Source organism: Orbicella faveolata, unplaced genomic scaffold (genome assembly GCF_042242905.1).
Source record: "Orbicella faveolata isolate gen_17 unplaced genomic scaffold, um_ofav_v1 contig_4, whole genome shotgun sequence".
Classification (NCBI taxonomy): domain Eukaryota; kingdom Metazoa; phylum Cnidaria; class Anthozoa; order Scleractinia; family Merulinidae; genus Orbicella; species Orbicella faveolata.
The window spans coordinates 10,505,643-10,517,401 of record NW_028301569.1 but is presented as its reverse complement, the minus strand read 5'-3'; the positions used below and the strand labels follow the sequence as shown (position 1 = coordinate 10,517,401).

The window sequence follows — 11,759 nt, the reverse complement described above, 5'->3', positions numbered from 1 at the left end:
AAAGAACCCCTAAGAGATACCAAGATCCTGTTTTGTGGGCCGGGCTTGGCTTAAATTTTTTAACCCCTAAGAGATACCAATTCTAAAACAACACATTATCTTTTGTCATATTTTTTCCGGTTTAATACCCTAAAAGGTACCGCCAAAGTTCCTGCTGTGGACCTCGCGAGGCTAAATGCCCTAAGAAGTACCAAAACCGTCTTTATAACCCCTGAAGGGTGCGACGACCACCCCCGTTCTTTGTATGTGGGAGTCCATCCCGGGCTATTATCCCAGCCCATGTTATTTTTGTTATAGGCTCCATCCTGTTTCATTATGTACAGGTTTCTGTTGTCAGCGTAACATTTTGCTTCTTGCTCGCTTTTTCTGCAGATGGGCAATACACGTATATTTGAGACGCTGAATCACTGCGACATGTCAGAGGATTCTATCACGGATCAACCGAGCAGGCGCATTGCGAAGGAGCCTCAGCCTGATTCCTGTTGGTCCTGGGTTGTGTGTTTGGCCTGCGCTTTCACCAATATCATTATCTGCGGTGTTGTTTTCAGTTACGGGATCATATTTCCTACTCTTTTGGAGGAATTTCAGCAAGGAAAGGCCACAACCGGTAATGAATAAAATCTTACAGATTAGCCTGCAGCTACTTTCCACTACAAAGGGCATCATAATTGTCATGGCCACTCAGCTGTGTTCTATTAGAAATCCGCGAATGTTTAACAAGTAGATTCCATGTTGTCGTGCGTCTGTTCAGTAATAGATCACAGATGACGTCAAAATGTGGTCAGAACAAAAAAGGGGAACACGAGGCAATAGCTGAGTGTGTCGTCACAGATGACATTTATCCTGTCACTCTATGTAAAGGGCACGTTGTTTGCCAGCCATTTATTTATTTTATTTTATTTTTTGTATGCACAATTAAAACTAAACTGATGTGGTGAAAACAAGAAGAAAGATAACACTGCGTTACTGCATAATTTGGAAAGTCTATACAGTTTATAAAGAAGACTATTTCTCTTACATTCCTCTATGATATCTTTTCCTCAGCTTTAGCTGGGTCGTTGGCCTTGGTTGGTCAAGGTCTTTTTAGTCCGCTTGTAGCCAGAGTGTACAATCGAGTGGGGCCTCGTACAACGACCATAATTGGGGTCATTATCTGCTCAGGGGCCCTTCTGGTGACCTCACAAGGATCCAACATGTACGTCATCTTAGTAACGTACGGAGGCTTCTTTGGTTTTGGTTCATGTTTTGTATTCTTCCCTACATATCTGGTAATACCTTCATACTTCGTCAAAAGACGTTCGTTTGCATTGGGGCTTCTTGCTATGGGCCCTGGAGGAGGCTTGTTCGTAATAAGCTCCATCGTGGAGGCCCTTCTTAATGTGCTCCATTGGAGACGGACGTTCATGGTCCTGGCTGGGTTGGTGGTGGTCATCATTCCCCTTGTGTGTACTATTCGACGTGTTCCAAATATGGAGGAACAGTCAGCGAGCAATGGCGTTGAGCAAAAAGGCACATGTTGTGAACGAACGCTTTCACCCTTCAGAAACAAGCGCTTTGACATCATTACGCTGTCAATGGGCTTGTATTACGCTGTACACTATATCCCGCTAGTCCACATGGTAAGTGTTGTCAGCAAAAGCTCCAGCGTTTGAGCAGAATGTACTATCATTAGAAATAGCAATTAATTGAAGTAAGTGCAGAACAATTTAGAGAGTAATAAGGCGAAAATACGACCACGGTTACTCTCTTTATTCTCCCAATTGGCATTTAGCCAATCAGAAGCCCTTTCCACTGCCCTTATTTCCTGCGATATCAAGTCACTGGTCTGATATCACCGGATTAATGGCCGAATGTAGATGCAATACACGTCAGGTCGACCTTGGATATTTTGGTTACGACACCGTCTCTCCAAAATGCGCCTCAAATATCAAGGGCGGACCCAGGATTTTTCTTAGGAGGGGGTGCACCACTAACGAAAAGCGTAACTGACTGGTGAGGTAAACAAATTTTAAAAGGGAATATGTCATCTCATGGAGGTAGGGACGCGCACCCCCTGTATCCTCACCCTAGATCCGCCCCTGAATATTATGGTTATGGCTCTTCCAAGCTCGCCTGATTTGCCGGAGTCGATTAGTACAATGAGGTATAGTAATTGTACAATGACGAGGTCCGAAATCAGTTAGACTACGAGTGGTCGGTTTTTGTCCCTGAAATCCTCCGCGCGCGGAACTCAGTTAATATTATGCAAATTAGGGAAAGAAACGAGGAGGGAATGGGGAGAAGCTCGCAGCTTCGCCGCTCGCCGCTTGCTGCTCGATCGCTCTAAGAAACGTAAGGAAAACGCTAAGTCAGGTTTGGTTTAGCATTACTAACTCTTTTGTGTTTTCTGCGTTATCAAATTGCGAATTTTTTTTCTCTGGGGCGGATGCTAGTACAAAGGACACTGAATCTTTACCACTACTGTACCTTTAGATGATGGATTGTACTTCTTTAATCTTCATGAAAAACTGGACATATTTGCGCACAACTCTATGTCCTAAGCGCAAAGCGAAACTGCCTGGTCTATACTAGCGAGACCAATGCAAGGTTTCACCGGGCAGTCAATCAGACTCGATTGCCAGCCGCTGTTCGATAAAATGAGTGCACGCTCCTTCTCCCAAACAGTTACTCGGTCTTTTCTGGGGAAGAACTTCGGGAACCGAACCCGAGAGAGCGGCAGAAGTCGAGCCTAACTATGTCTTATGGGAGTTACGTCCTGTTTGAGCATCTTGAAAAGTTCAGCCTGAATGTTTCAAGTGCGTCGTTTGTAATCCGTGTTAATCTTCTGTATCCTTTACCATCCTGGATCCCTCATGGTTTATTGGTGTTTTTCTATCTTAGTAAACTGCAATTTTTAAGTTAACTTCCATTTAAATCCGGGTGATTTTGTACGTGGTCAACATAACTCCAAATACCATGCTGGAGCTCCTTTAACCCACACACAAAGACATGATTTAAACAATTAATGATTTAACTAATATAGGCCCGAGTAAACCATTCTGTAACTGGATTGTGTACCTCCACTAATATGAAAAAATTAGAAATCACAGAAGGTGTTACACATTTTACTCCAACATTTAACTTGGGATCTTTGATCAATGTTGTTGTTGTGAAGAAATTGCTTGACTATCCATCTTTGAAACGTTCCTCCTCCAACTACAAACAAACGCTTCCCAGACACCAGAATATTCATTTCCACAATGGCTACAGTGCCTCGATCAGTCAGATTATAAGTTGAAGGTTGAAAAACAGTCGGTTTAAGAGGAGCTAAAATATTCATCAGTGACTCGGATTTTTCTCGCGGAGTGTTCGCGCCTAGCGACGAGCTTCCAAAGTCTGCGAAATCGCTGGCAAGAAAAACAGGTACAGGAGCGGTACTAACATTGTTGTAACTTTGAACACGCGCTGTTAAACTTGATATACACTTCCTTACCGTAGCCATGCTTTTAATATGTCGTCCGTCCTTTAAAATTTTTTCTGCCCGAATGTGCACAGAGATAAACAGCGGACCAAGGTTTTTTGTGATGAAATCTCGCGCAACATGAAGGAGTTTTGAATTGAAGAAAATGGCAGCTTCATCAGAATGCAAACGCTTTGTCACGTTTGGTGATAATTTAAACTGTGCTCTATACGATTTTTTCGTGTTACTTCCTCTCCATTGATCCAAACCCACACATGGAAGCCTCTCGATAACTTCATTCTCAAATTTTTCGTCTGATTTTACCGCAAACACATTCATGCAAATTGTTCTTTCAACCTTGATACCTGCAGATATTGTGTCAGTGTGGCTAGTGTTGCAAGGAAAAAATGGCTGTGTAGCTTGATTATATTTTATAGCTTTTCTTAATTTTGTGTAATCAAACCGCACCACCACGTCCAGTTTACCTTGGCAGACATCTTGAAACTCTTTCCAGCTTATCAGCGTGCCATGACCGCGAAAACGAAGCGTGCGATTGAGCGCTGACACGTTATAATACATTTCAAGTGTTTCGAACCCCTTGTTTGTCGCGAAGCCATACAATCTTGAATTCTTTACAAATGGCACAACAACTTGTCGCCCGCCGTACGCAGCAACGGCTGTAAGGTCGAGAAAGTTATTCGTTGCCGCTGTTAGTTGCTCCCAGTAGTTAAAAGCAATAAATATCTTTCTTCCAGCACTTTGCAAATTGCCAACAGTTTCCTTGCGTGATGTGTTGAACTTGAAATTAATTCCTTTGCGCGAGAGAGGCGATGAAGCGTCTGTGTCACTATCTCCGAAGTGCTTTATGATCTTTTGTTGGAAGAACAAAATGACCGCTGCAATTCCACAGAAAAGAATTAAAGCTACTCGAAGGCTTCTATTCGTTGGCATCCCTTTCAGTAAAGCCATTTGTTAGCGCAAAGTTGTTTTGTATCTTCATGCTCAATTGCAAACGTGCTGCTTGACTAACTTTCAAACAAAGATATCTTAGGGCACCTTTCGCCCTCAGGGAGTCAGTCCACTTTTGAATTGATTCTCATTTTAAAATAAATCAGTGTGTTTTCTCGGGCCAGAATAGAGCTAAACACTTGCTTACGAGACTATATGCTCGCATGTTGTTCAACTGCAAATAAATGTTTTCCAGACACTAGGATATTAGATAGTCATTTCCATTGAATGGTCACAGTTCCTCGATCAGTAAGACTGTGAGCAGAATGTTGAAAATCAAAATATCAAAAGAGTTCAGTATGTTTCCCCGCCGAGTTTGCGTGTCGAATGCATCTGGATATTATTGATTATGTCTATTGTGGGTGAGAAAGCTGCATTTGGCCAAGCTCTTTTTTTGTGCGTGTTCATTATCCCGCAAAAAATAATGATAACAAGCTTGGCCAATAAAGGATGTATTTGTGCCACAAGTTAAGAACACCTTTTTGTTGCGGAACAAGAAAGGTAATCCCAATATGAAAGACCGCTCGGTTAGCCAATCGCAGTACAGGATTTGGCGGATTCGCTTGCGGCGCTAGCCATCTAATGGCAATTTTTTACGGCGGGGTAACATTCAATGAATGCACGAACTCAGCTTTTACAAGCAGAAATCACATTTTATGAGCTAGAACCTGGAACACGATTTAACATAACAAAACCTTAGCTAAGGGGTACTTTCAGTTTAGCATCATTCAGTATTGACTATGAGCTTCAGAGATTTTAAATGAAGTTTCCGAAGAGTGCTGAACGGCACCGCATAAATTATTGTATCGCAATTAGTATAGGTAATCAGACGGTTTCGAGTTCAATTTGGAATTAATTTGCACGAGTGAGTTTGTCAAAAAGCTGAAATCGCGCGAGCCGCTTCGGCGAGTGCAATTTAAGCTCTTGGAAAAACTCACAAGTGCAAATTAACTCCAAATTGAACGAGAAAAACCGTATGATTACTCATTAATAATATAAACATGAAAAAATTCGCGCGGAGGAAGTGCCGGAAGATCTTTCTTGAAGCCATTTTTTCTCATTCGAGAAAACTTTTTTCAAAGTTTATGCACAAAATTCTCGTCATCATTTTACGTGATATCATTGGCTTAGAAAATTTCCTATTGTCTTTCAGCCAATCATAATCCAGAATTACGATGTGTAATTTGCACTGGTGTTACACTTTTTGCACTGGTGTTACACTTGAAGTGCACTGCTCTCAGCCAATCAGAATCGAGTAATTTTTTCACGTATATTAATATATATCCAATAGTCACCTCGTTATAGACTTCAGTAAACGTAGATGATGTGACCGCTCACAATTATTTATCTAAGTAAGGCTGGCTCGTATCGTTAGCCCTTTTCTCACTTATGGATTCTAATTTGCTGTTCTGTGGGCCCAGTCACGCTATTTTGAGTTATTTTGCCCACGTACAAAATTACGTTTAAATGGAAGGAAACCTGAAAATCGGGTACTGCTAAGTAAAGATAGAAAAACGCCAAAGAAATAATAACAAACCATAAAGGAACAAGGATGGTTAAGGATGCAGAAGATTAACACGGATTACAAACGAAAAACTTCAACATTCAGGCTAAACTTTTCAAGATTGACACGGATTACAAATGGCGCACTTGCCGGCACAATTTAGCATATAGTAGGCTACACTTTTTAAAATGCACAAACTGTGACGTTGCCCTTTTACGGCAATGGATCTGGATATGTTCAAAGGAGTGCGAAGGGGGAACGGGAGGGAAGGGCGAAATCCAACCTTACATTTACTGTAGGTGCAAAGCATGTACAGTGGCCAAACATTTTCATTCGGTTGAGGAGAGCAGAGCAGACAATCTTATACAAGCCAACCATTGATCTGGAGATACAAATTTATATCACAGGATTCCTGATGACTCTCAGATAAATATAATTCTAGAAGCGAGTAAGCACAAACACAAATTGAGCACTGTGAAACACAACATACGTACACGATATTCGAAATAAGAGTAGCAAAAGCCACGAAATACGAGACGTTATCATTATCATTCTCATTCTCATTATCATTATCATTGTCATTATCGATATCAATATCATTATCATTATCATTATCATTATCATTACCATTGCCATTACCATGATCACTATCATTATCATTATTATTATCAGCACGACACTGTTGTTCTAACATCATTACTAACTTATCAATAACAGTTACCTATAATGTTCATACCTTATTTGACTTTCTATATACCTGAGTTTTGGAAATAAAACCATCGAAAAGTGTTTTTTTTATTACCCCAAAAAGTTGCCTTTCTAATGAAAGATTTCTTGTAGCTTGTATGAATTCCTATTTAACTTTTTAACTAGGCTGTTGTCGATTTAACTAAGTTGGAAAAAGCATTTATTTACGTCAAAAGAAATGGCATAATTTATTTTTGCAATAACAGACAACAAAATTAGTCATTGCCATTCTGTACTCTTGTACTTTTATCAGAAAAGTAGCCCGGCGAACTCCGTTATTTTTCAAGTAATTTTTCATTTCCTTTGTCGTTAAGATAGCAGTCCCCTACCACATTAACATACAAGAATCCGCGGATAGTATAAATGAACTGGTTCTCTTTTTGATGTAAGTAATTCAGCAAAGACTTAACTAAACGATAACATTGTTCATCTTAGCTAAAGTTGACCTCTTACTGTGCCAGTGTTTAAGATTGGATTGTGTTTCTCTACTTATACAATTATAAATAGCAGAAATAATTACACATTTTACTCCGACAATTAGCTTTGTACCTTTGGTCAATGTTGTTCTTGTTAACAAACTGGTTAAGTATCCACGCTTGAAATTTCCCCCCTCCAGCTACAGATAAATGCGTTCCTAACACCAGAATATTCATTTCCACAATGGCCACGGTGCCTCGATCAGTAAGATTGTAGACCGAAGGCTGAAATATAACCGGTTTTAGTGGAGCTAGAATTTTCATGAGTGATTCAGCGTTTTCTCGAGCAGGTTCAACCTGTTTTGACGAACTTCCATAGTCTGCGAAATCGGCAGCAAGAAAAACCGGCATATGAGCCTTACTATCTTTCTTGTGACTTTGAACTTGCGTCACTAAATTTGATAAACACCTCACGACCGCAGTGATATTTTTAAAAGTACTTAAAATCCTTTCTGCGCGAACGTGGACGGACACAAAGAGTGGGCCAAGATGTTTTGTGATGAAGTCTCGCGCAATATGAAGGAGTTTCGGATTAAAGAAAACGGCCGCGTCACGCAGAGAACCGAGACGGTTTGTTACCAATGGCGACAACTGAAACTGCGCTCTAAATCGATTCCTGCGTTTGCTTCCTCTCCATTGATCCAAACCAACACATGGAAGCCTCTCTACAACTTCATTCTCAAATTTTTCAACAGAGTCGACCGCAAACACATTCATGCAAATTGTTTTTTCTACCTTGAAATCTGTAGATATTGTGTCAGTGTGGCTATCGTTGCAAGGAAAAAACGGCCGTGTGGCTTGATTATATGCTGTAGACTTTTTTAATTTCGTGTAGTCAATTCGCACCAGCACGTCTAGTTTGCCTTGGCAGACTTCTTGAAATTCTTTCCAGCTTATTAGCGTGCCATAACCGCGGGCACGAAGCGTGCGATTGAGCGCTGACACGTTATAATACAGTTCAAGTGTTTTAATACCCTTCTCTGTCGGTAAACCATGAAATTTCGAATCATTAACCAATGGAACTACAACTCGTCGTCCACCATATGCAGCAAGGGCTGTCAGATCAAAAAAGTTGTTTGTCCCCATTGTTAGTTGTTCCCAGTAATTGAAAGCAATAAAAATCTTTTTGCCATGGCGTTTCATGTTCTCGACAGCCAGCTTACTTGAAAAGTTGTTCAGCGGGTTTGTTGCGTTTTGCCAGAGATATGATCGATCGTCGATATGTGTTCTTCCTCTGTCATCAGTGCTAGTGGTTCTTCGTAGATAGAAGACACACATGACCAGTATTGTAATTCCACAGAAAAGAATAAATGCTTTTTGAAGGGATTTATTAAATGGCATCCGGATTGGTAGCACCTTTTGATTAATGTTCTCCATTTCGCTTGGGTTGGTTCTATCTTTAAGCCGCCATGCTCCTGTGTCGTTCGACAAACTCGTAATCAACATTGATATAATTGCTCATACAAATTGGATCCTAATTTAGTCACGGTTAGCGCTAAATTTTACAAGTTCGTCGTTTGTAGTCCGTGTTAATCTTCATTCTTACAGCGCGTTTACTGAAACCGGGGCCACCCAGACAATGTAAACCAATCAAATCAGGTGACAGAACTGAAACAATAGATTCCAACATTTTCAAATCCAGCCAATCAAATCAAATCAAATCAAATCCTTGTTTCTTTATGGTTTATTATTGTCTCTTTAGTGTTTTTCAGTCTCAGTAAACTGCTATTTTCAGCTTTCCTTCAATGTAAAAGTAATATTGTACGGTTTATTATTATCTCTTTGGTGTTTTTCTGTCTTAGCTAACTATTATTTTCAGGTTTCCCTCAATTTCAAGGTAATATTGTACCTGGCCAAAATAACTCAAAATACCGCGAATGAGCTCCTTTAAACAGAAATACATTTCTTCCCAATATATATTTGCCCAATATTGTAGAACTTTTATTTTATGTCGTCGGAACACGCTTAAGGAATTGTGATCTCAATTTAGGATTTGGCGAGTCACTATAGAACTATTTTGTGCATTTTATCGTTATGTTTAGCGAAGCTTCCATGCCGTATTCCTATAACAGCGAAAATTAAAAGAATAAACCAAGTATAGACCAAAACATGTTTCAAAAACAAAATTCCTGTCGGTAAATGAGTCCGTGTGTTTGGAATTTGATCGGCTGTATTGGTTTGAATTGAGCAAATAATAATAAGTTAATCACTAGAGTAACATGCGCATACAATAGAGTTATTTATGACCTCGTAAGTGTTTCAAGTGGGTATGGAACGAAGAAGGTGGGAGGAGCTGCTTATGACCATTATAAAAATAGTTCTACGATGAGTTGAAAATATACAGCTTACACAAAAAGAAAATAAAAAGCAGAAAAAATTGAGAAGGTTTTTGTCTTTTCCTGTTCTGTTTTCTGTCAAGAAAATATGATCTTGATCATAATCCATTGATTCTGTCCATTAGTTGGATTGGTGGACATGTTTTTAGACAGCCAAACTAAAAAATTATATTGCTGCTTTTCAAATTCCATATCAATAACTTGGTGATAATCAAACATTGGTTATCAGATAAGAAACCAAACAGACGACGACTATTAAGAACAAAATGGAGAAAACAACGCTTAAATAATAAGCGTCAAATAAACCGAGATTGCCGATCAATTTTTACATATCACGAAGAACAGGCAATAGATCTTTCGAAAGAACTTCCAACCCATTTCAAAGAACTTAGCGTAGTTTCTTTTCCAAAAACAAAATAAGGAAGGTTGAAAAATAATCGGTTTTAGAGGAGCTAAAGTGTTCATCAGTGACTTGGAATTTTGTCGCGCTTGCCTTGCACGTCTTAACGAACTTCCATACTCCGCGAAGTCGCTGGCAAGAAAAACAGGTACGGGAGCAGTACTAACATTCTTGAACCTTTCAACACGCGCTGTTAAATTTGATATACACTCCTTTACCGCAGCCATATCTCTGATAGTTCTTGCCAAGTTTAGAATCCTTTCTACGCGAATGTGCATGGCGAAAAAAAGCGCGGACCAAGACTTTTTGTTATGAAATCTCGCGCAACATGAAGAAGTTTTGAACTGAACGAAATGGCGGCTTCACCGGAACGCATACGGTTTGCGACAACTCAGTGATAATAATTTAAACTCAGGGGCACCCAACGACCATTTTCTCTCGAATGCTTTTAAACGCTGTTTTAGGCTATCTGGAGTACTTTTAAAGCTCTGTAGGTTAATTTTAGGTTGCGCTAAAAAAATTTTATCTGTTCGGTTATTCTAGGGAAACTTGGGTATTCTCGAATTTATTAAGGCTTTTTTGTCCGTTCCCCGAAAACCTTAGGTCTTATCGCCTTTCCGAAAGTGATAGCTGACCTTTTTTCGGTACCCAAAACAACATTTTTTTACGATCCGAAAACAACAGACATTAAATTTCTCATATCACGAAAGTTCGAGTTGACAATTCTCTCAAGAAAATCAGAAGGGATTACAGGCCTTCCGAACAGATAATTTACCGAAACCATCCGTTGGGTGCCCCTGTTAAACTGTGCTCTGTGTGAATACTTAGTATTACTTCCTCTCCATTGATCGAAGCCAACACATGGGAGCGTATTTATATTTTCATTCTCGAATTTTTCAACAGAATCAACTGCAAACACATTCATGCCAATTGTTCGCGCCACATTCAAGTCCTCATATGTGTTTCTGCGGCGATCTTTGCAAGGGAAAAATGCCTCTGTAGCTTGATTATATTTTGCGGTTTTATTTAGGCTTGTGTTATCAAAATGCACCAGCACATCTAGTTTGCCTTGGCAGACATCTTGAAACTCTTTCCAGCTTATTAGCGTTCCATGACCGCGCGAACGAAGCGTGCGATTGAGCGCTGACACGTTCAAGTGTTTCAGAACCCTTCTTTGTCGGTGAACCATAAAATAACGAGTCCTTAACAAAAGGAACGACAACTTGGTGTCCGCCATACACAGCAAGCGCTGTAAGATCGAGAAAGTTGTTTGTCGCCGCTGTCAGTTCCCAGTAACCGAAAGTGATAAAAAGCTTTTTGAAAGGCTTCCGCGCTTCGTCCTTGCTTTGAAAGCTGTTTAACTGATTGTTTTCTTTGTGCCAGGAATGTGATGGAGTGTTTATTGCCGTATCTCGCGGCTCTTGTTCATGATCTTGGTGTTTCGTACATTGCAGAGGAAAATGAACGCTGTAATTCCAGCAAACAGAACCAATACTTTTCGAAGGAATTTATTCGATGGCATTCCCCTTAGCTAAGCCATACTTTTATTGCACTGCATCTTTGAGCTCACTTAAAAACTTAAGTGCTGAATATCTTAAATATGAAAGACGTCCGAGATCTTCATCCTCATCAATATGTGTGTCATGTTCGAAACTGGCTATCAACCTCTGGCAATGTGTCACATTTTGAAAGGACGTTTTTGCAAATTGGGTTAACTTTGCAATTTCGGAAGGGCGATATTCTGCATATTCAGTGACGATGAGCTTCGCTGAAAAAATTCTTGATTGTCGCAGTCTTATCGAACGGATGATATCTTCGGCATTAAAGGGTCCTTTCACAATACTGGAGA

General features: G+C 40.0%; 3 protein-coding genes and 1 pseudogene across 3 annotated transcripts in view; 1 reads left to right on the top strand and 3 right to left on the bottom strand.

The window, feature by feature from the left end:
- The window catches only part of LOC110066763 (monocarboxylate transporter 13-like), a 29,530-nt gene that overhangs the window by 1,104 nt on the left and 16,667 nt on the right, over positions 1 to 11,759 (top strand). The window contains exons 2-3 of the mRNA XM_089275794.1: positions 373 to 607; positions 1,045 to 1,619. Of these exons, the coding sequence (XP_089131920.1) occupies positions 373 to 607; positions 1,045 to 1,619 (810 nt within the window). The remainder of the gene's footprint in view (positions 1 to 372; positions 608 to 1,044; positions 1,620 to 11,759) is intronic.
- LOC149101412 (uncharacterized) lies at positions 2,474 to 4,875 on the bottom strand. The gene has a single exon (XM_089275795.1). It carries the CDS (start codon positions 4,406 to 4,408, stop codon positions 3,077 to 3,079), a length of 1,332 nt encoding a protein of 443 aa, XP_089131921.1. The 5' UTR covers positions 4,409 to 4,875; the 3' UTR covers positions 2,474 to 3,076.
- On the bottom strand, positions 6,329 to 8,816 carry LOC110066707 (uncharacterized). The gene has a single exon (XM_020773950.2). It carries the CDS (start codon positions 8,618 to 8,620, stop codon positions 7,196 to 7,198), a length of 1,425 nt encoding a protein of 474 aa, XP_020629609.2. The 5' UTR covers positions 8,621 to 8,816; the 3' UTR covers positions 6,329 to 7,195.
- On the bottom strand, positions 9,829 to 11,418 carry LOC149101411 (uncharacterized; annotated as a pseudogene).